At 38.2% G+C, this 24,973-nt stretch overlaps 1 protein-coding gene across 2 annotated transcripts in view; it reads right to left on the bottom strand.

The window, feature by feature from the left end:
- LOC137948129 (cleavage and polyadenylation specificity factor subunit 1) overlaps nt 1-24,973 on the bottom strand; it is a 41,371-nt gene that overhangs the window by 3,293 nt on the left and 13,105 nt on the right. Inside the window, exons 8-18 of one of the 2 annotated variants that reach the window (XM_068794088.1) lie at nt 20,555-20,686; nt 20,404-20,455; nt 20,155-20,274; nt 19,413-19,544; nt 15,181-15,312; nt 12,778-12,855; nt 6,264-6,404; nt 5,908-6,002; nt 5,350-5,543; nt 217-998; nt 20-100 (exon numbers count right to left, since the gene is read on the bottom strand). In XM_068794088.1, the coding sequence (XP_068650189.1) occupies nt 20-100; nt 217-998; nt 5,350-5,543; nt 5,908-6,002; nt 6,264-6,404; nt 12,778-12,855; nt 15,181-15,312; nt 19,413-19,544; nt 20,155-20,274; nt 20,404-20,455; nt 20,555-20,686 (1,939 nt within the window). The remainder of the gene's footprint in view (nt 1-19; nt 101-216; nt 999-5,349; nt 5,544-5,907; nt 6,003-6,263; nt 6,405-12,777; nt 12,856-15,180; nt 15,313-19,412; nt 19,545-20,154; nt 20,275-20,403; nt 20,456-20,554; nt 20,687-24,973) is intronic. The other variant, XM_068794089.1, reaches the window with a different exon arrangement.

Raw genomic sequence — 24,973 nt, forward strand, 5'->3', positions numbered from 1 at the left:
AAATGTGATTCAACTTTACCTGTGAGGTGACATATATTAGACCATGATTGCAGTTCACATTATGTAGAACAGTAAATGCAATGATGGGCCCATCACAGGACTGCCAAAAAAAAACACAATTATCACTTGCCAGTCTCAACACATTCACCAGGGCATACACAACATACATAGGAAAAAAGATGAAGGAGAGTATTACAAACACAATAATTTTCACACCTGTGGATGTATTCGCAATCTTTCCCTGCAGAGCATGTGCCATGATGGTCTAGATCCAGAAAGGAATAGACCTTGGTAACCCCCTACATTTTTGAATACGGTCATCTTTTGGCAAGTGGTGCCAGGTGAGGAATCTTCCCTCGTAAAAGACTCCAAGGATACACGGAAAAATTTCAAATTTCGAAGCCTGGTTGAATTTATACCACTTTCACCAGTATTTTGAGCAGAACCATTATCTTCGTCTTTAGGAACATTTTCCTGGCTCTCGTAGAGGTATGCATGGTAGCATATCATTGTTCCATCGCTTAATAATCCAAAAAGAAAAGGGCGACTGTGTGGGCCAGACCACCTTTGCATTGCTAATTCAACAACTTTCATGTTTTGGACAGGTTCTTTGCTGGCTTGTCCCGTTTTCTCTTCAGACTTTATCTTAGTATTTTTGGGGTCTGCCAAATTGCCCCTCACAAAAGTGTCCATTAGATGAGTTTTTCCAGACATAAAATTATTCACATAGAAAACAGATTTGAAAGTAGGCACCTCAAAAATTTCCAGCACCCCACTTTCATAACAAACCACACAATATACATCACCCTGGTCTTGCGAGGTACCATCAGATCCATCAATAGGTTCTGAAATGCCTGTAGAAAGCCAGGCATCAGTACTAGCCTTACGAAGCCATGGTTCGGGTCCTCTATCATGATAAAGTGTACAGGCACATATTGTTTCTATTGTGCCATCAAACCCAGTTGGAACAGTAACAGAAACTGTGCAATTAGAAGGGTCTGCAATATTGAAGTTCAAGATAAGTAATTAGTCAGACATGATAAATATCACTAAGAAAATGAAGAAAAAAATTTTAAAGCACAATACGAGTAAAGTTGACTAGAATATACCAAAAATACTGTGATTGCAGAGTATTATAGTTAGTATTATAGAGGGCAGACCAATAAAATTTGCAGTAAAACCTGTCTCTTAGATGTATGAAAAACTAGCTTAAAGGAGGAAAACTTGAGGAGGCTGCTGCCCTACTCCTTCCATGTCGCAACTCTCTCCACTACGGATGTCGTCTCTCTTAAAAAACCATTCAGCCAAAAAGATATTGAAGCTGCAATCCACTCTCCCCGCTAGAAAAGCCCCTGGACCAAATGGATATAATACTAAATTTTAAAAAACGAGTTGGGAATTTCTTCAAGGAGACATCCTCAACTTATTCAGGGATTTCATTTGAAAAATCAACAGTGGGATAATGAAAACATTTTTATCTTGTTGTTGGACCCACATTCCGAGATCCGCAAATTCGGTGGCAGATGTACTTGCTAGGCAGGGAGCTACCCTACAATCACTGTTTGTAAGGGAAATGCTCCCTCAAACTTTGTATTTTTCTTCTGTTTTATTAATACATCTTTTAAAAAAAAACACATTTTAATTGGATTTATCCCAAAAATGGAGGGTGTAAAAAATTCATGTGACTCCGTCCCATAAGCCTCATAATCGGTTCATATAAAGTTATTGCAAAAGTCCCTGCCATTTGTCTTAACAGAGTGCTCCTAAGATTACTCACTAACAACCAAAACACTTTCCTCAAGGGTAGGCAAATCCTAGAGGTGAAAGGCAAATACAACGCTTTCCAATCAAAGGACCTTCTTCTTAAACGCTTTCCTCAAGGTTAGGCAAGTCTCTTCACAAAAGTAATCAACTTGGAGCTATTCTAAGTTGGGCATGGAAAAGGCCTTTGACTGGTTCAATTGGTCATTCCTTGACTGTCTTTCTTAAGATGGGCTTTGATGGTCATTGGAAGATGAGAGCTGCCTCTCTTCAGCCATTTTCTCTCTCATCATTAATGGATCCACCCAGGCCACTTTAAAAGCTCCAAAGGCCTCAAACGAGGTCCTATCTCCCCCTTCTCTTTAATATTGTTAAACAATCAAAATGCTTTCCTCAAGGGTAGGCAAATTCTAGACACGGGCTTATCAACTCATGAGATTCTTCACACTCTTCACAAAAGTAATCAACTTGGAGCTATTCTAAGTTGGACATGGAAAAGGCCTTTAACGGGTTCAACTGGTCACTCCTTGACTTTGTCCTTCTTAAGATGGGCTTTGGTGGTCATTGGAGGATGTAAACTACGAGCTCCTCTCTTCAGCCACTTTCTCTCTCATCATTAATGGATCCACTCAAGGCCACTTTAAAATCTTCAAAGGCCTCAAACAAGGAGGCTCCATCTTCCCCTTCTCTTTAATGTTGTTAATGAAGCTCTCACAACCATATTTCCCGCTACTAGAGGAAGGGGGTGGATCACTTGACCACCTTCCATAAGTTTTTTGCTATGAGCTTTTTAATCCAGCTTGTAGATGACACCATCTGCTTTTGTAGTGAAGATATTTAATCAAATAAAGAGCATCAGATCATCAGGCCTTCTTAGCAGCATATGAAGAAATTTCAGCGTCAATTTTACTCAAAATCCTCACTATATGGTATTAACATTAACCATGATGCAATTGCCTTATTCAACAGTGTCATTGGTTTGCACTACTTGGGCTTTCCCTACTTGTCTTGGTCTACCCTTTTTCATTGGAAAACCTCCACAAGCTCTATGGAACCAATTATTGAGTGGTTTGAGAAGTACCTTGATAATTGGCATGGTAACCTCATCTCTTGAGCTAGACGTGCAACTCTTACTAAAGCAGGCGTAACACCTAGTTAATTGGCTGGAAGTGTGCAAACCTAAGTGCACTGGTGGCTTCGGCATCGAAAACATCAAAAGTATGAATTCTGCACTCCTATCAAAACGGGTTTGTTGGTGAGCACTGATAAAGAAAGCATGTGAAAAAAAATTGAAAGGAAACAATACAACTATTCAAATAAGCTTTGGCTCCCCTTCCCCACCCCCAACTCATGTATCTAGCATTTCGAAACAAATTTTTAAAATCTTCCCCCAATTTGAGGGTGGATTCACTATTTATGTCTACAGCGGTGACCACACCTCTTGGAGGACTGCTGTTGAGTAGGAAAAAGTGTCACATTGAGAAATGGGAAGAAATGTTAATGGGCTATAAGATTGAGCAATAAGCCTCTTAAAAAACTATTTATTTTGAAGATGAACCGGGATCAATCCAAAAGTGATAGCAAAGCAAGATGTCTGCATGGGCCAAGGCGCAATCTGTGCTCCCCAGGTTATCTTTGTGTTCACACTCCATGAGGTTGGAGTCTCTGTGTTGTGAGCTCATGCAGTGAGAATTTATGTGTCGTTTGCTTCATTAGAAGTTTGTACCCACGTCTCAAACCCGTTATGTGTAAGCTTGGACATGAGGGGAAGTGTTGAGTAGGAAAAAGTCTCACATTAAGAAATGGAAAGAAAAGTAAGTTTTAAGATTGAACAATAGGCCTCCTAAGAGGCTAGTCATTAAGGGATGGAATCAGGCTCAATGCAACAAATGCAGTGGCTGGGAAGCCAAATCTAGTAAACATTTTTACAGTTAGGTAGAGACTAGGACATATTTGTTAAAAACTCCTACTATACACAACTCAATGTCAACATCTTAGAATTTGAGCCTAGGAGAATGTGAAGAGACAATCAAGAGCTGGATTCCATGACCTTCATATAGGTTCTAGAGAACACTTACCTTAGAGGGATGAGAGGGACATTTGGTCCAGAAGAAAAATGCCCAGGGACTATTCACTATCACCTCCTCATATGCCTTCTTTGAGGCTATGACTTTCAACAAAAGGTTCTTGTGGCCATCATCAGGAAAACAACCCACCCCCCCCCCAAAAAAAAGAGTTAAACACTTCCCGTGGTCTGCAATAAAGGATAGAATCACAACAGACTAGCTCCTCTAGAGATGAAATAATATCGAGGACTATGCTGAACACCCGAAAATAATGGACCACTTGTTCATCCATTCCTCAAACTTTGGACATATGGACTGCAGTTTTCACTATGTTAGGTATGCAATATTGCCTCCCCTCCTCTCTTCGTCTCCCCTCTTGGAACAATTAAGTCTACTAAATTGGTACATATCTTTGGAAGCTATTCTTTGCTGCAATTATGTGGAATAAAAGAAACAAGCGAACTTTGAAGGCAAGTAAAATAGGCATTACTAAAGCAACAACCCACTGCATGCTCGTCTGGGCGAGCAACCTTCATGACACCTCCCATCTCCCCAGTGCCCTCACCAGAAGAAATTGGACAGTAAGAACTAACTCTTCAAATCACATGACTCCCAATCTGGTCCTTGGATCCCTCTAGATGGTTGATTGAAGTTAAACTTTGACAGCAGCTCGTGGGGAGCCTGGGTCCGATTGGAGGAGGCAGTGAGAGTAGAGACTCCATAAGTAACATCCATTTTGTTTACTCTGCTTGCTTTGGTCTTGGGAACTAACTCTTCCATTTTTTGAGGGCCTTATTACAATGCATAGGACTTTATGGAATAAGGTTCATGTCCCCTTAATCGTTGAAGGGGACTCTGCAATTGTCATCAGCTGGGAAATTCTCCCACCAGTTTTAGTGTACTTAGATGAAGTTGAAGACTAATGTACGGACATGGATGTAACTTGGCAGCATACTACAAAGTACCAATAAGACTGCTAACACTTTAGCGAGGGAAGGGATACTCCGACAACACCTCGCTGTAGAAACCTCGCTTCTCCTCTGACCTTGCCTTGGCACCATTTGTTGTGAAGTCTTGCTTTATTGCTTTCGTTTCTCTCCATGTATAATGTATTTGTGTACTCATTCCTCCTTCAGGAGTGGTCTAATGGAGTCCACCAAGACATTGAAAAAAAAAAACAAAAACAAAAGAAAAATGTGTGAAACCGCCATAGACCAATAGACACCACTTAAACCAGGCCTTCCACAAAAATTGAGATAACACAAAGAAATAATGACATTTTCAAGAAGCTCCACGACCACCCAGGTTGTCACCTTTACATTATTTAAAGGTTACGACACAATGGGGTCACCTCAGGTAACTAGGTACAAACCTGCATCCTCAGTATATAGAAGAAAAACAATAGCTCACAACAAATTCAATAAATCAGCAACTGGGTTCAAAACCACATAGTCCACAAATCCCAAGCATTTGTTATCACATTCGAAATATACATAGATGATTCCTTAAATCACAAAAATACCTCCAACAAGGAGCTGAATACTTCCATCAACCATTTTCAGTAGCACATATGGATCAGCTATATAAGCAGATAAAACTGTTGAATCAGAGCTCGAATTTGATTCAGAATTAGACACTGCAAGGTTCACATCTTGGGTCATAAAAGAACCATCAAGAACACGAGCACCGCGTGCAAAAATCTGGACAACACGGCGCCTACACAAAAATAAAGCAGTAATCAAAAAAAAGTCTACTAAACAAAAGAAAGTGGAAAGAAACCATTTTGAATCTTCAATCCAATAAAACCTTTCAAAACTTTGAAATTTAAGATTATGGCATTATAGTGAGGCCCATGTTTTGAAATTTTAGAATATACTTACAACAAAATGGTGGTTTATTGTATGTTGAAGCACAAACTTTCACCCAAAAGAAAAGGAAAAAAAAAAATAGTTGAACCTTCAATTGGAAATCATTACGTGGGACTCCCAATAAGTCATAGTTTTAAATTACAAAAAAAATATATATATTTTCTTAATCAAAACTGTGGCAAATAAGAAAAACAAGGTAAGGAAATTTCAACCTTCCAAAAAGATTTCCAGCTGCAATAGTACTGCCATGAACATAATAGTCAACACTTTCCGTAACTTCTCCCAAGAGATCAGCTGTCTCAAGAACCTATAAAGGCACCAGACATGGTCAAAACAAACTGCAAATATGTCATCAAACAAAATGCTGAGAAGTGGCAATCTCATAACTGCATAGACACCAAGTTTAGGAGGTCCATAGAAACAAATTCGAGATAGAAAATAAATTAACAATCAGCAAACGAATGGTTATATCATTTTATCTGGAAATGCATCCCACAAACAATATCAGTCCACATAAAATGCTTAAAAGTTGCAGTTCTTTAACATGGTCAGTGAATTACATCATTACCATGGTCCGAGACTCTAGGCTTATAATCAGATATGCATGATACTCATCATCCTCAGAAACAATTCTAGATGAATCAGCACCATGACCACGTGCACTCTTGTGGTAGACTGTCCAAATTCCCCTGCAACCCGGTAACTCAACCTGCTCATAAACATACATAACAAAAGTTTAGAACATCCGCTTTTCTCATACACACCATGACAATAATTTTCACACACTCACAATAGATTAACACACGGCAGGGAACATCAAATTACATCAAACTTTGTTACCCAAAAAAGAAATCATATGGATAACAAAAGCAACATTTTAAGACATATTTTCCAGCATCACTGAATTGAGTTCAATCATGTTATTATGTTTCCTTTCAAGTGTGGTTCTCCAAATGATTTTTTTTGAATGAAATGCAAATTTTATTCAAGGAGAGAGAAAAAGAAACCTAGTCAAGGAGTGCTCCCTATACAACAAGGGATTGGAGGGAGGCTCCATCTTTGGCTGATCTCGGAACATGAATCCAAAAACATTCCAAAAGGGGCAAAATGTCAAAAATTATTGATTACATTCCAATGCCTCCAAGGAAGGAAGGAAGCGGAGGAACACCATGAGATGATCACTTGAGAATCGTCCTCAATGATGAGGGGGGCGGATAGGTGGTCCTTGAAAAAGAGAAGCCCTTGCAGCAAGGCAAAGAGCTCGGCTTCTGTGGAGTCGGTGATGCCTAAAGAGCCGGAATAAGTGATGAGGATGTGGCTTTTAGTGTTCCAGAAGACTCCTCCACAACCCGCAATTTCCGGACAGCCACGAGCACTCCTGTCAAAGTTCAGTTTGAGAGTGCCTAGGGGGGAGGGGACCAGGTAACAACACGGGGAGAACGTCTACAGAGATTTAAGGCTGGCGATCACACTCCAATTGATGCTAAGGGGAGAGCCGATGGGAATGAATTCTTTTCTGGTGGCCAACCAGGAGGCAACAAGGCTGATGACATTGCTGGAAATCATGCCGGCAGTGCTGGCTTTGAACTTGAAGTGTCGCTGATTACGCTCTTTCCAAAGGACCTACGGGATGTGGCCAGCATAAGAGGAGAGAATGATTTTACCAAGGCGAGGGAATGTGGTGTGCATGATGGATTTGCATGCACCGAGAACAGTGGTGGGTAAGCAAATTTGAAGACCAATAAGGTGTCTGATGCTGGGCCAAACTGTCCAAGCAAATTGGCATTGCAACAGGAAGTGGCGGGTAGTTTCCTTGGCAGTGTAGCGAAAGGGCAATGGATGTTGGACGAAGTGTTGCCTCGCTTGTGAAGGTTGATAGCCGCAAGGATTTTGTCTTGGGCAGCACACCAGAGGAAGAAACACACTGAGAGGAGCAACCAGTTTCCAGTGAAAGGAGAGATCATGCAGGGGATGAGGACCATCCCTTGATGACTTGATGAGCATATACGCAGAGGAAACCAAGAAGGAGCCATTGCCCTCGGGGTGACAGACGATCTTGTCGTTGACGTGGGGCCTAATCTGCACTTGCTGAAGGTCAGCATGAAGAGAAGGTATCAATATTGCCTCCAAGTCATTGAGGCCTCTGCGAAAGTGAAAATTCCATTCATCAGGAGCCCAGAGTTCAGTGATGGTAGCTTGAGGTCTGGAACAAACAGCATTTAGAGTTGGATAGGCAGCATCAAGTTGCTTGCTGCCACACCACCAATCTGACCAGAACAGCAGAGGGGATCCATTGCCAGCAAGAAATTCGATTCCCTTTCCAAGGAAAGAATGCCCGCCATAGGAGGGAGAGCTTGTGATGTCGACCACCAGAAGTTCTCCAAATGAATTTGCTAAACAGTTTCCTACCATCTAACAAAAGATGGTTGAAAAATTACACACTATTTTCCTCCCTTCAACTGAGTTTTAAATGCATCTCAACAAGACACTTTGGTAATTTTATGGAAAAGATTCAGCAGAAAAAGAGCTTTCTCGTATAGATCCAACACCAAACACCTTACGTAGAAAACCATTTGTAGTGGCCTGCTAAGAGATATAAGAATTATTAGGTAGGGGTGACAGAAAGGGGTACATTGGAAATTAGGGATGGAAAAGAAAGAAAATTGTTAGAAATTGTAGTGTCAGGGGCATTTTTGTCTTTTCACTTACGTAATTTTGTCCTTGGTCGGTCAAGGAGTGTCATGGTCTGATAAGTTCAGCAAGGAGGTGACATGTCTCTCCCAGAGTTATTGTGATCACTTGAAATTGGCATTAAGGAGACAAACAAAGGTAGTGTTAGTTCTATATGCGGATGATATAGTTGAACATGTGAAAGAGTATTTGAAGAGAATTCCTAGATTGAGCACTTGGGACAGCTCAAATATCCTTAGGATCAAGGCGATGAGAAGTAGGGCAAGAGTGGTGTTATCTCAAAGGAAGTTGGACATGTTACAAGAATACAAAACATCGGGTAAGAGGCTGTAAATCTCCTTGATCATCAGTCTTGAACTCAAGGACAAAACTGTAGAGAAGGTTGGTTAAAAAACTGATTTATGCTGCTATTACAAGACCATAAATATTCTTTACAATAGGAATAATCGGCCAATTCATGGGAAAACATGCAAATTTCACCTCGAGGCAAAGAATTCTATGGTATTTCAAAGAGACTCCTGAAAAGGGATTGTTATATAATCTCAAGAGAAGATTGAAGTGATGAGATACTCAAATGCTACTTATGCATGATCCAAAACTGACGGAAAATCTAGTATAGGGTATAGCTGCTTTTTAGGAAGTAATTTGGTGCATTGGCAAGGAACAAAACGTAGTAACCAGATCAAGCATAGAGGTTGAACACAGAACGATGATACACACAATTAGTGAGCTCACATGGGTAAAGTCAACTATTGAAGATTTAGGCCTTGAGATTGACAATCCTATAGTCATGAAATGTGACTATTAGGCAACCATTTTCATAGCCAGAAATCTTGTCTTCCCTGAAATGACTACACACATTGATGTATGTTTATACATGGAAGGGTAGTTGTCATTCCAGCCTTGTCGTATGACCTCCAGTAGTAGCAGTAAGCTAGTTACTTTAGAACTATATGGTTCAATTTTCATGTCATTCTGAGTTGTATTTAGTGAGTTATTAAAATTATTTGTAACTTTGTCAATCATTTTCCCATAAGTGATTATTAAATAGAAAAGGGTGCGACTCTCCTCCCATTGAGCGCAAAGTTGACGCACTCTTCCCCTCTCCCTATTGTGGATTTTTTAAGGGGGTTTTTTCCTGTGTCCCAAGGTCTGCACTTATTCTGAAAAAGGCGAATTTCAAAATTCTCTACCTCTTTACCCATTGGTTATTTGGTAGCCTTTCTCCTACCATCCTTTACATGACTCTCACATACCCCTTTGGGTCAATCTCTTGTGTGTTGCTTATTTACTGGTTATCTACTATTATACTACTGCAAATTTGGTACATGTTATTCAGGCATTGGCCAATTTCCGCTATTGCTATTGTCTCTTTGATTGAGACATTATTTCTAAAAGAGAACTCCTCGGTTACTTGCCTTGGGTTCATTATTTGCTGACTATTGTCGGCATTGGTTCGTTAGATGCAGAATTTAAATTTCTTAGAAAAATAAAACACCTGGTGGCCTCAGCATTTTATCTTCCTCTTTACCCATTGGTTATTTGGTAGCCTTTCTCCTACCATTCTTTACATGACTCTCACATACCCATTTGGGCCAATCTCTTGTGTGTTGCTTATTTACCGGCTATCTACTGTTATACTACTACAAATTTGGTACATGTTATTCAGGCATTGGCCAATTTCCGCTACTGCTATTGTCTCTTTGATTGAGACATTATTTCTAAAGAATAACTCCTCGGTTACTTGCCTTGGGTTCATTATTTGCTGACTATTGTCAGCATTGGTTCGTTAGATGCAGAATTTAAATTTCTTAGAAAAATAAAACACATGGTGGCCTCAACATGTTTTTAAGTACTTTTTATATGTACTCGTAGGTCTTTTATCGTCGTCTTGTGAATGACAGGCATTACCCACTTATCACCAATTTCTACCCTTCGAGAGTTTGTACCTAGTACCCAGGTTGGGACACCGTGATGGAGGAGCTTATTACTACATCTATGTTATTTGGTTCAAGTTGGGATCACTGCCATTACTTCCCAACTTGAGAGGGAGAAATAGAAGAAGAAATACAAGAAAGAGGTATTTTATTCTATATGTTGTGGTAAGTTTTATGTGACCAAAATATTCAAGAAAGGGGAAGCACAAAAGACAAAGTTTTTGCATCAATGAAGAATTGTATTTGTCAATAACTTTTTTCAACAAAAGAAAATTGAAAACCAAGAATCATTTTCATTGCAATCTGAAGTTATAAACTTCACCTTGAGGGGGAGTGTTGAAGAACAAATATGGAAGAGTCGTACATGACTCTCACAATAAGAAGTCTTACAAAGCCACAATTATTATGGAAGGAGGTCTCATAGAAGAGTTTCAGTTTAAAGGTGTTTTAGTTATGTTAGTCTTCTATTTATGTTGGGTTATTTAATTATGCTAGGACTTATCTTTTAAGTGTTAGAGTTTGGGTATAATTGGGACAAAGGTAGTTTAATTGGAATTGGACTTTACTACTTTCCTCTATTATAAATAGGGGTTCATGTACTCTGATTACAACAAGTCAATGAATTATTTCTCTTTTCCATAAATTCAACAAAAAGGTATAAAGAAAGGTTGGTGGCAAAAAAGTTATACTCAAACCAACAAAGTAGATTTGTTTGAAACTTTCTCTTCTGTGGACTGAATGAGTTCAATGCATATTCTGATTTTTGTGGTTGTAAGGGATAGACATTATCTCAATTACACATGAAAAATGTTTTCTAATATAATAACTTGCAGGAGGAAGTGTATGTGGAAGAATCTCCAAGGTATGTTGCTCAAGGGGAGGTTAGCAAGGTTTGTATACTGAAGAAAGCTATCTATGGTCTAAAACAAAGTTGAAAGGCTTAGTTTGATAAATTCACAAAGTTATCATGTCCTTAGGGTTCTCCAAAGGTCATTGTGACCATCCCTTGTTTGTTATAAAAAAATCATTTGGAATTGTAGTTTTGATAGTACATGGTGGATGATATTGTATTACCAATAAGTGATGCAAAGGGGATTGAAGTCAAAGAGTATCTCAAAGGCCATTTTCAGATAAAAGATTTAGGATCACTTGGGTACTAACTTGGTAATAATGTGGTTAGGAGTAAGGCAAGAATTGTTTATCACAAAGAAAATATAATATATCACATACATACTACAAAAATATGGTTTATTGGGGACAAAACTAGTTGAAACACCTACGGAAGAGAACCAACTCTTCATGATGATGACTTAAGGGCAAGCTTGAGTGTCATGAGTCAATTTGTGGAGAATCCAAGAAAAAATCATCTCAAGGCAGCCAAAAGGATCTTGAAATATCTAAAGGGAGTATCTAAAGAAAGCTTATTGTACAAACCACATGATCATTTGCAAGTAATTGGGTACTTTGAAGCAGATTATGCAGGGTCAAAGTTAAACAAAATATCCCTATTGGATATTGTGTATTCAGTGGAGGTAACTTAATGAGTTGCAAGACTAAGAAGCAAAATATGGTGGCCCACTCAAGTGTAGAGGTAGAATACTGGGTGGTGGCTCATCCAATTAGCAAACTTCTTTGGGTAAGATTTGTTCTGATTAAGATTAGATTTCAAACTAAGGTTCTTATGGTAACAAATTGTGACAACAAAGCAGTCATCCTTGTTGCAAGTAATCTGGTATTACATGAGAGGACTAAACATATTGAAGCGGGTAGTCACTTTTTTTTGTGATGTTGTGATGAATGGCATTGTAGTAACTCCATACGAGAAGTTTGAGGACCAGCTTGGAGATTGTCACCAAAGCACTTAGAAAGCATGAGTTTGGTAACTTTTGTAACAAGTGGAGTTTCTTGATGTATGCACTCTAGCTTGAGGTAGAGTGGTAAAATATGTAATAATGGTCATTATGATCATTCACTATGTATGAGTTAACCATCCTAAGTTAGAACTTTTTTCGTTTTCATTACAGTCAAGCTGATCCAATGTTTAGAAGAATCTGATGTGTTTTATCAAATTATGAGGTGTTTAGAGATGAGTGGTTATTTAGTCCTTTCATGTAATGATGTTTAAAATAGCTTATAAAAGGAGTTACGGACGTCTGACTCCAAACGGCTGTTCTTCTGATCATGCACCTTTCTCCCAGCTTTCTCTTCTCTCTTTCTCCTCTCTCACTCAATTATACCTTAACTTCCACAAAGTAAATTCGAAACTTCTGAAAACCACTGCTTGAGTGATTTTTTTTTCTTCTGAAATTAGAGTCCAAATAGCTTTATTACTGGCCTCCAACAAAAGTGACCATTTAAATGAACATATGAAGCTACAAGAGCATACTCTCCATTAAAATGAATATTCCTTTTTCTATTTTAGGCAAAAAATGTAAGAAATAAATATTTGCATACCTGAGTAATTAATTCTGGTCTAATTGACCGCTGAAGAACACAAAGAGCACCATTCTTGCCATGACCAGAACAGCAAACCTGCAACCATGACAGGCATCATCCAAGGAGTTAATCTGGCTTAGCACAATACCCAAGAAGAATTGGAAAGTGAATTAAGCTAAACTGCAAAAAAATAGGCAAATGCTAAAATTCAATGCATGCAGCAGAAAAAAGTAAACAAATGTGCATAAACTCTGCTTTAGGGTCTCTTCAGATCAAGGCTCCAAAAATAAAAAAATTTAAGAAGAAAAAACAGAAGTTCGGTTTTTTTCCGAATAAAGGATAAAATAAGGGCACCATGGTTTTTCTGCTGCTGCTACAGTGCATATTTCTGTTATCTTAGCAGTCAAGAATACAGTGAAATTGTTAACTTACATGATATTTACCAATATTAACAGATCCAACCCGGTCAGGTAGTTGGTGGGTCGGGGTCAACTAGTTCAACTGCAAAAAAACGCCTGTTGAACCAGTATGACATCATTCCTGATTTTTTTCTTGAAAATTTGAGAGAATTTCATTAGCAGGAAAATGGCCATTACAGGTATAAAAAAAATTAAAATGGAAAAAAAAAAAAAAAACATGCAGAGAGGGGCAGAGCCTTTGCCGCCTACCTCCTGCATGAGAAGGGTTCCCACCTTCCCACAAATAAACTGACTTCCCTGCACCTAGATGGAAATAGAACTATAAGTTGGGTATAGTTAAATGCGGATTATGTGGGTCAAAATTGGAGAGGAGGTCCACCAGTAGGCACTATAAGTTCATAGATGGTTTTCTTATGATCTAGAAGAGAAAGAAGCAAAGAGTGGTGTCAAGATCCAATGCAAAGGCAGAATATAGAATCAAAGCACACACTGCTAGCAAGATGATCTAGATAAAGCCATTGCTGAATGAATTTGGGATCCAAGTTGACAAAGCAATAAACATGTTCAATGGCAATCAGGTTACTATACTCCTTTGCGGACCTTCTTGGTATCTCCAACTCCACTACCGCAGAACTCATTGGGCTACTGCAAGGCCTCTCGGTCTTCCAGGACTGTCTCATGGGGCCCCTCATCATCAAAGGAGGTTCCAAGGTAGTCATTGATTAGAGTGCCAAGAAAATTACTATGCTTATAGCTATCAACTCTATATTTCATGAGCAAACAAAACACATAAAAGTAGATTGCCACTTTATCCGAGGCACTGTCATGAATGGAACAATCACTACACTTCAAACCAGGTCATCTGATTAGTTTTATAACTTTTTCACTAAGACACTTCAACAAAAGAATATTCCTTTTTTTTTGGAAAATTGGGCCTTTTAACATCTATACTCCAGCTTGAGGCTGAAGGAACAAGAGATGTGATAGAAAGTCATTATTCAAATAAAGCTCTTAGATCGAAGGGTACTTTAAGTAAGGGTAGCCGTAGTTTTGTCTCTAGGAGCATTTTCGTAGACCTCTTTATGTAACTGGTATATAAGTGAAATAGGGACAAGACTATGTCCTAATTTCTTTTCTTTTTTTACATTAAATACATCTTCTGGTCTCTCTCTCTCTCTGGTTTCTGCATATATTTACTCTACATTTTTCAACTTTTGCAAGGTGCAAGGAGACTAATGCTCTCTAATTACACCCCCCAACCATATCTGGTCCAAGATTCCCATTGAGAGACCTAATGAGATGCGATACAATTAAATCATTTCTTGAATGATTGATATAATGTGTAAAAGATTGGACCATCAACGCACATTTTTTTCTGGTGGTTGCAGTAGAAAGTTATTTGTTCTGCCAGAAAAAACAGAAATTGCTGCAAACCAAGCACACTATCATGACATTCGAGCCTATATTCAAGACAATGTTGGAGAGACTTTACCTATTTTCTTACTCATGCATCTTCAATTATGGTTTCACCCTCAAGGGTGAAAGTTTCTGCTCCCTACAAGGGCTGAATTACAAGAGCAGTTAAGATGGGACCTATTGTCTGATAACCTCATACAACTATCTACCAGATTAACATCTTAGTTGAGAGCCACTATATCCACTAACTTCTTTCAAGTAACTTTTACATTTCAAATGAAAAAAAAATGCTGCAAAACCACGAGTCTTTTCTAGCAAGAAAGTTTTTTTTGAGAAAAAAGGTCAATTTCATTAAGAAAGAGGAAAAGATACAAGATATGAAATGAGATGACTAGCAATACAGTAGCTCGACAACCAGAAAACGGAAACTAAATAAATTACAATCAATAAACATCAAAGAAAAAGAATCTCCAACTAAAAATGACACAAGAAACAACACACACAATTTTCTTCATAATGAAGAATGATAAAAGAAATGCTTTATTTGACTCAAATGAAGCATGCAAAAACAACTACATCAACCAACCAGTTCATAGTTGCTCTGCTTTGCAATCATTCCTGTAACATTTGGATCAGCATTGATCCTCAATCCATAAGAGAAGTCTTTCAGAGGACCGACATTGATAAGAGAATCCCTCACTGTAAATGAAAAGGTTTTCTACAGAAGAGTAAAGTGAAAAGAGAATAGGTCAGTCAGTGTCACCAATAATCAATAGCTTCAAAATAAGATTTCTCATATTGTACAAGAAAAAAGATTGAAAAGGTTCTCAGGAAGTTGATAGCCTTAAAAGAAAAGAAAAGTTTTGAACAACAGAAGCATTTCCGAGTTCTACATTAGGGTTTGGCAGAGATTTGAAGAGAGAAGAAGAAGAACAGGGAAAAGAGAGCAGAAGTTGTTGCAGGAAAATATGGCAAGCAGCAGGGGTCGATTATGGCAGGCATCAGAGGCAAAGTCGACCCCTACTGCCTCCTTATATTCACTTAAAAGTTAATGTGATACAAAAAGATTAATACGACCCACTCTCTTTCTTTCTTTTTTTCAGTAGTGAAAAGTTGTTAAAATATGTCCCACTTTCTTGTTTACATACGTCATAATTAAGTTGCATAAACATAAGTCTAAGACAAGAACTAAACCTAACACTTTATGAAAGAGAAAACTCAAGGACTAAATTACACATAAGAAAAATTGACAAAAATACCCCTGACAACTCTCAACACTTCCCCCAAGCTAGAGCTTACATATCATAGAGCCCCCCAGCTTCTTACAAAAAGACCTGAACCCCTGTCTATTTAGGGCCTTCGTGAAGAAACATCCAAAGCTGATCTATAGTTTAACACACGGAGTAACAATAATACCAATCATGACAACCTCCAAATAAAATGACAGTCAACCTCGACTGTGTAAGGTCATTCATGGAAAACTAGATTTTTTGCAATAAAAATCAGTGTGATTATAGCATCCCATAACAATATGATTTTAAAGATTAACCCTAAAATCAACCATAAGGGATAATAATTCACAGGCAGTATGAGCAATTGCTATATACTCAGCTTAAGCACAAGATCATTACATTCTACTTTTACTCTTCTATGTTAATAGATTACCACCAATAAAAGTACAATACCCAACGGTAGACCTATGATCCAACTCAAAAGTTACATTATCATCATCTGGAAACCCTTTAATGTCAAAATTTCCATGTGTTCTATACCATAATCCCTTTCCTAGCGCTCCTTTCAAAAACTTTAGAACTATGTAAAATGTGTCAAAATAAACTTTCTTTAGTGTGTCCATAATTTGGCTAATAATGCTCAAGTAAAAAGCCATATCAAGTCTGGTTTCATAGTTCCATCTTTCAACAATGACGCACTGATACATAATTGCGTCATTCAACTCAGGCAATTCTCATTACAATGACCCACACTCCAGTCCATAAGAGTCTCAACAAGTTTGGCTCCAAGTAACCATTCTCTTAAAATAGGTGTATATCGCATTTCCTTTGGGAAAAAAATTATCCCAAGCTTGCTCTTAGCAACCTCTAAACCGAGAAAGTATTTCAAGTTCCCCAATTTTTCGGTTTGAAATTTTGCCATAATGTGGTTTTTCACAACAACGCTTTCATGCTTCTCATTTTTTGATAAAAAAAATATCATAAACAAATCCAATTAATAACTACTACTCCAATCTCTTACCCATACAAAGACTGAATGATCTAATTGTGCACAAATTCCATTGCTAGAACCACTTCGTCAAATTTATTGAACCAAGCTGTGGGGCATTGTTTAAGCCCATAAATTGACTTTTCAACCTAGATATCCTCTCACTATCCTTAGCAACTAATCAGGTTTTGTATCTTTCAACAAATCTATCTAGACTATACTTTATAGTATAAACCCATCGATAACCTACAACCTCTGTATCAAGAGAATCACATATTTTCCACAATAACAAGGCTCTAATTTCTTCATCTATAGCGAGTTTCCACCTAGGACACTACAAAGCCGCATGCACAAACCTAGGTAGAGAAACACAAGAAAGAGAAAAAATAAAGGATCAATACGAAGAAGAAAGATAATTAGGAGATACATACTTCACTAAAAGGTGACGATTAGATGCACCAACCTATCCTAAGTGCAATAGACAACTCACGATCAGACATCTCAAGATCCCTAGTCAAAGTTGATTGTGGAAGAGCTATATCACCAAAATCACCGTCCACATGATCTGTATCAGCCTCAACTTCAACCTCATATTCTTCAAGCAATGACATGTCTTTTATTTTTACGCATCACTAACAACATGAAGAGATATATTCATCCAAAAAAAAAAAAAAACATGAAGAGATATAGACCAAGGAGAGACAAAACTCACAAGGAAAACTTACTTTAACAGATTTGGAATCAATAGGTGACTGGAATTAAGAACAATTCTCAAAAAATGTCACATTCACGTATATCTATACTTTCTTAGAAATCGGATCATAACATCAGTACCGTTTTTAGTGATGAGAATAACCTAAGAAAACACATTTTACCAACCTTAGAGACAGCTAGTTTGTGGAGGGATCAACTAGGTGGATAAAACAAACACAACCAAACACTTGTAGTGGAGAAAGAATAGTTCAATTGTGGGTTGTAAAACCTTGAAAGGAATTTGTAAAACCCTAGATCTGTCAAACATTTAGCAGACTTACACGCTAAACAGGGATCTTCCCTCCAACACCTTGTTGTGGAGGTCGGCCCTCCCCAGTAGATCATATATTTTTTCTATGTTTTATTTAATAATCACACACTTTCCCTCAAAAAAAAAACCTTAATAGGAATTTGACATTCAGCACTGAGGAAGGTATAGATTTATCAAAAAAGCATGCTGTCAATAGTGCATCCCTCTAGAAACTCTTGGGCAAAGTCATCTGAAAAAGAAGAGCTCAAGTCATTAAAGTTTGTTTATTTTCAGCTACATTTTATTGTGGAGTATAAATGCAAGATGATTGACATATAATTCCATGTGAGGAACAGAAGAAGGAAAACCAGGACGTTCTATCAGAACACAAAATCCAAACTGAAATCCTGAATTGTGTCTTCAGTTCATTAAAGAATTTCATGGCTACATCGAATACCTGGGATTTATTCTTCATGAGGTACACCCGAGTTGTCTGTCTATATTCATCTACTAAAGACACAAAGTACTAAAATTTCAAACTATTTGGGCCCTGGCCTGGGCCCCATAAAGCTAAATGAAGTAGAACCCAAACTCCTTTTATTGACTCTGGGCATAAAGGTAGATGCTTCCCAAACTGACAGGTATCACACTCAAAAGGATAAAGATGGCTTCTAGAAGGAAAACGTTGATGAAACTTAACTGAAGACAGATGGCCAAGAAGGAAGTGCCAAGATGGCCAATGTTGTTGACTTTTGATTCACACTTCCTCCAACTCATTCATTCCCCACCAATCTTCTTCTTCTTCTTGAGATTCATAAATACACAAAACTAAGGAAAACAATTTTAATAAACAATGAAGGTGCTTGGTGATTTGACTAACAAAAAATAAACTAATCGAGAAATAGTAGATAATTGATGATAATGACATAGAGGGAGTAGCTTGAACTCCCCCCTGAGCACAAACATTGGTAAACGAGCTATCAATGAGTACGACATTAGTAAGAGAAGATGAGATATGAGACATTCTACCAATCATATGGGCTAATGCCCCAGAATTGATGACCTATTTACCAGCAGTAGAAGCATAAAGAGCAAGAATACCTAAATAAACTAATGTAGTAGACACGAAAATGGATGGAGAAACTTCAAATATATGATGAGATTGTGAAGTATCGGCATTTTGTGATTCGGTGGGTTCACACATTGCGTAATGCAAATTCAGTGGCTGATTCATTAGCAAGACATGAAGCCAACCTTCCTCATCTTTTAGCGGCTGATTCTTATCTTTCTTATGTTCATTAATTATTTTAGTTTTTATTAAATGTAGGGATGAAAGTGGTTTTCTCAGCAATCTCTTTGTATAATTTGTATCTTCTATGAAACTCTGATCATTTAAAAAATTATAGGGAAAATAAAAACTAAAATGAATTTGTAGAAATAGTACATTACATAAGTGATCAAAGATTTTATTTTTTTCCTTTATTTTTAAACACACCAATTAAAAACTACACCTATGCACTACAGCAAAAAATTGGAGATAACTTGCAAAAAGTCCATAAGGTGTTGCATTGCTATAGGATAGAATCTGGCATTACCTGTGTTGACTCTGAGTTGTTTGGAGCAGAAGAGTATAATGAAAGTTCTTCACCACTAACATCTTGTAGAGAATCAGAAGAAGCCCTCCGAAGCCGCTTTGCAGGGGGGACATCACCTTCAATATCTACTACCTAAGCAGAATTGATCGCACTTTAATTTAATTTTCACAAAACAAAGAGGGCATGAAGTAAAATCAAATATTGAGACACAAGTGCACTCAAGGAAAGAAGAGCAGATGATACTATTATCTGTCTGCCAGCTCTACATTTTCCATTTGTTATGTTACATCAACTTAATGTGCAACAGTCATCAATATGACCTCCAGAACACCCTTTTCATCTTTCAGTTTCAACATGGCTCTAAACAACTGTGATGAGCATTAAAGAAGATATCCAACTCAAAACCTGAAGCTTAGAGTGGAGAGGCCCCACCCAAGTTCTTAACTAGGTCTTGGATCACTTCATAGCTTTTGTGGGACTCTTTTTCAACACTCCCCTTCACATTTGGGCCTTCTTTGTGCTCCACACAATAGATTATTTTGGGCAGACGGCCAACCATTATTAGAAGCTCATATTGTTTGCTACAATACTATGAAAAAGGACATCAAATGCAAACACTCGAGCTTAAGAGTGAAGAGACCCAACGCAATTGCTTATACTAGGTCACAGATCACTCCATAACAGATGTGACACTATTTTCAACAAGCTCAATGAACTAATAAATTACCATGCTGATACATACCTCATCCTTTCCATGGCTGGAAGGCAAAGATGTTGCAATTCCGCAGCTATATTGCACAAGGAGACTATCTCCTAAACGACTACCCAAGAAGAAGAATGCATCACCCAAGGTAGTAATGCCCTTACAGATAAATAAAAAATAATAATAAGTTGAAGTTTCACTAATGCGTAATCATTGATCAAAGATTGGAAGATGGCCTGCCAAGATAAATAGTTGGAAAAGCTTTGGGATTTATGCAGTGTAGCTAACCGAAGTCAAATTTGAAGCTTTGGACCTTGAAAGTTCAAGTCTTTGCACAATCCTGAAAACAGTTGGGCAAGAACACACAGATTACCTTCATAACAAAAAACTTTAATAGTGGCGTGCTCAAACATAGATGAGACACATCAAGTTCATTTACCTCCCATCATAGACCAAAGTAAGCAGCAACAGTTCTCCAGTTTTGGTTGAAAAGAGGGCAACGTCAATGGATAGCCAAGTTGCACTGGCAGCATCAAGTTCCACACTAAAATTTGATCTTGGCATATCTTGGCTGGAAAACAAGTCAAAAACAGTAAACGTATCTTCATGAGCTCCAATAAGAACATGAAGGTACGAAATTTCTCACCTTGAAGAACCTAAAACACTTTCATTATATTTTCTTTTTTGTTGAGAATGATGAGAATTTCATTTAAAAGAGAACCAAGATTAAAAGGATAAGAGATAAAGATTAGCAAAAGCATACAAAAAATAAAAGCGAAATAAACAACCAGAACAGCTTGTTTATGGTCTAGTGAGTTGGAACCGAACACCTAATGTCAACAAACACCTTAAGTGATCATTACAATGTATCATAAATAAGAAGCCACTTCTGTGTCTGGACATGAGGGGGAGTGTTGAATGAGAATAGTCCCACATTGACTAAAAGTTAAGAAATGTCATTGATTTATAATGTCAAGCAATAGACTTCCTAAATGGCTAGTCATTTTGGGATAGAATCAAGCTCAATTCAACAATAGTACCTGTTAAATTGGGTCCAAGGCCCTATCCCAAAATGACTAGTCAATTTAGGAAACCTCTTTCCCAACTAATAAACTCAAGATTTTTGTACTCACTAATCCATGTAGGACTATTCCTTAACACTCCCCCTCACGTGTAGACCATCTTTTGTGGCTCTACAAGTGGATAATTTAGGAGTAGGCAGTTTAGGTGTAGGCCCTCTTTTTGTGGCTCTACAAGTGTATAGTTTTAGGTGTAGATCCTCTTTTGTGGCACTACAAGTAGATGGTTTTTTAGGTGTAAGCCCACATATGAGTACCTGCTCTAATACCATGTTAAATTGGGTCCAAAGCCCTATCCCGAAATGACTAGTCAATTTAGGAAACCTCTTACCCAACGAATAAAATAATGTGGGATTATTCCATTCAACCCTCCTAATTATTCCTCAAGTCTACATGTTAGAAAATAATGTAAAGAAGCGTTGAAAATTTTTACACTATCTCCATCTTTTAGATTAACAATATCTTATTCAGCATGTTTGAGAGTTTATGTAGTTCCAGTTTCAGGTAATTAGGAGGGGTAATGTAGGAGTAATAAGGGTTTAAGTGAGTGAGGGTATAGTTGTCTTTATACCTATTGTTTCACTTAAACTATATGTTAAGGAATAGTCTCACATGGATTAGTGCGTACAAAGATCTTAAGTTTATTAGTTGGAAAAGAGGTTTCCTAAGTTGGCTAGTCATTTTGTGATAGGCCTTGGAACCAACTTAACATGGTATCAGAGCGGGTACTCATATGTGGGCCTGCACCTAAACTATCTACTTGTAGAGCCACAAAAAGAGGGCCTACACCTAAACTGTCCACTTGTAGAGCCACAAAAGAGGGCCTACACCTAAACTGCCTACTCCTAAATTATCCACTTGTAGAGCCGCAAAAGAGGGTCTACACGTGAGGGAGAGTGTTAAGGAATAGTCCCACGTGAATTAGTGACTACAAAAATCTTGAGTTTATTAGTTGGGAAAGAGATTTCCTAAGTTGGCTAGTTATTTTGGGATAAGCCTTGGAACCAACTTAACACTATATACAAGAGTTAAGGGTAGATTTGAACCCTAACCACAAGATCCTCGCTAACTCTCTCGTAGTCGTCTCTCTCCTCTTCCTTTCACTCTCAACCTTCTTTATTACATTATTTTACATGGTAGTAGAGCAATAAGACCAAGTAACAAGTGAGTGGAGCTTCCCCATCTCCTCCATTGAAACCAATAACCTCTCACAATGAAGAAATTAAGGTTTGATTGCGACTGGTTGATAAAAAACTTACCTTTTGTTCCTTTTCTCTATCATAACCCTAGGGTTAATGATTTTTGTTGCCTCTAGAGCAGTATGATGAGTTGTTAGTGCCCTAAAGGGGTTATTGTCATCGGATCTTTCCCATCTACCTGGTGCACAACGGCTCAGATTGCCTACATTATCACTAGGTTGGCTGACTTCAGCCCTATTCTTGAGATTTTTTTTGTGGGATCTCTGAAGTATTGCCATCAATCTTGAGGGCTTTGTGAATTTTGGCTAAATAGGTAAAGTTGTGCAAACCCTAATTTTTCTAAGAAGTGAGGCCTATAGTGTCTACGTAGGCTATTGATTTGTGTTCAATTGTGATTGTTTGTAATTGATATTCTTGGAATATATAACTAATTCCGGTGAAGTTATCACCCCCTCAAGGGATTATGGAACCTCATAGGGAAAGGATTCAATCTTAATCACTTCTGAGAGGTTAAATGGAAAAAACTACCTCAGTAGTTAAAGTCCATTCAGATTTACCTCAAGGCCAAAAGAGAGTCAAAATTCATCAAAGATGCCCTCCACTTTCCTAGATGATGACTACGAAGCAGATGACAATCAAGTCATAACGTAGCTAATCAACAATACTAATTCCAAATTACGGAATCAAATTATGAATTGAAAACAGCAAAAGTGATGTGGGTGTCTTTAGGAAGTGTTGTATATATAGGAGAGCAATTTATCCTCTGTGTGTACGTTCTATGCTAGATTGTTTAGCCTCAAACAGGGTGATCGATCAATTACAAACTACTACAGTAAGCTGCTTCAAGTCGTGCAGGCGACTAGTATTTTCCACCCCTCCACTACTAATGAAAGAGAGTTGAAAAAACAGGGACATCTACACATAGCAAAATTGTTGGATGGTTTGGGACAAGAATTTGATGCAACTAGAGCACAATTACTGGCCTCGGATGATATCTTGTCACTATCTAACAAAATCATGTGAGCTGAAAAAGCAATTACATCCAAAGGGAGTAAAGAGACTAAACATGTTGATATATCAGCCCTTCATATCTTAGGCAACTCAGAATCAGTCAAAGAACATGGTGGACCTAGTAGAGGCAAAGGCAGAGGCCAAGGTGACAATACGCCTAACAAGAAGTGCATTCATTGCGGCTGGTCGAATCATTTTTCTGACAAGTGTTGGAGTAAGTTTGCGATGCCAGCCTGAGCAAATTCACTTGTCCATGAAAATGCAGAAACATCTATTAGACCCATTGTGAATATTGTGTCAAGCGCACCTGATGAGATGTAACATTAGCGCATGGCACAACTGGTTCCTACTCCTCCTGTTACAACATCCGTAGTTCAGCCTCCACCTGCCACTGCCACTTTAGCCAGTCCAGCAACATCAACTCTACATATGTGACCTTCATCTACTTGGCCTCTAGATTCAAGAGCCACAATTCAAATGTCAGATATGCCTTCCATGGTTTCTATCTTAAAGGAGTCCTCTCATGTTAAGTATGTCAGTATTGTTGATAGGTTAGTGTCATCAGTTCAGAAAATGGGTACACTTGTTCTATCTTTTTTTATGTAACCACAGTCAGTGTTATTTGTTCCTAAATTTCCATTGTTGTCAATAAGTCAACTCACTAAGTCTATGAATTGTTTTGTAACATTTTATCTTTCTTACTATGTATTTCAAAATCTTTTTTTTAAAATGAGGTGTATATACTATAAAAGAGAGGGAAAATAACAAACAAACCTAGCTAGGAGGGTCTTCCTCCACAACGAGGTGTTGGAGTGAAATACCCGATTTAGCCTAAATGTCTACCAAATGATTGGCAGAGCGAGGAATGTGCTTCCAATTACAATTTAAAAAAGAAATTAAATTACAGATTTCTGAATACATATCCCAATGACGCCACGAAGGTTTGATAGATTTTGCACACCACTTAATGACAGTCTTTGAGTCCCCTTCAATGAAGAGGGGGCCCACGAGCTGGCTAGTGAATACTTTGATTCCGTTCAGCAATCTAGAGCGTTCAGCAGTTGTGGAATCGAAGATGCCAAGAGGGCCCGCGATGGAGAAAAGGATACAACCAATTGCATCATGAATGACCCCTCCATAACCAGTAGGGCCCAAGCAACCAAGAGCGCTTCCATCGAAGTTTAGCTTGAAATGGCCCGTTGGTGGAGGGGCTCAGGTAGCCATGATCAGTGGGCAGGAAGGCTGAGACAATCCAGCGACCAGCTGCCAATTTCCTTTGAGGTTATAGCTGCTGAGGTTTCTGAATTCTTTTCGGGTCAAGAGCTTGATAGAAACTTGACCCATAATGTTATCAGACAAGATTTCAGCAGGGGAAGATTTAAATTCAAATTTTCTCCTCTTTCTTTCTTTCCATAAACCCCATATAATGTGCCCAATGCAGCATGAGAGAAGCATTTTTCCGAGCTGTATTTCAGAATCTCACAACGAGGAAGACAATTGGTTTCGCGTGTGAGAGGGGCGGACTACATCATCTAGAGGGACACTCACAAGGTCCATTACATGCTCTTC

The sequence above is a fragment of the Aristolochia californica genome, unplaced genomic scaffold (assembly GCF_029961685.1).
Source record: "Aristolochia californica isolate CCGP_79_NKW_82.1479 unplaced genomic scaffold, dmAriCali1.0.hap1 SCAF_13, whole genome shotgun sequence".
In the NCBI taxonomy this organism is placed as follows: Eukaryota; Viridiplantae; Streptophyta; class Magnoliopsida; order Piperales; family Aristolochiaceae; genus Aristolochia; species Aristolochia californica.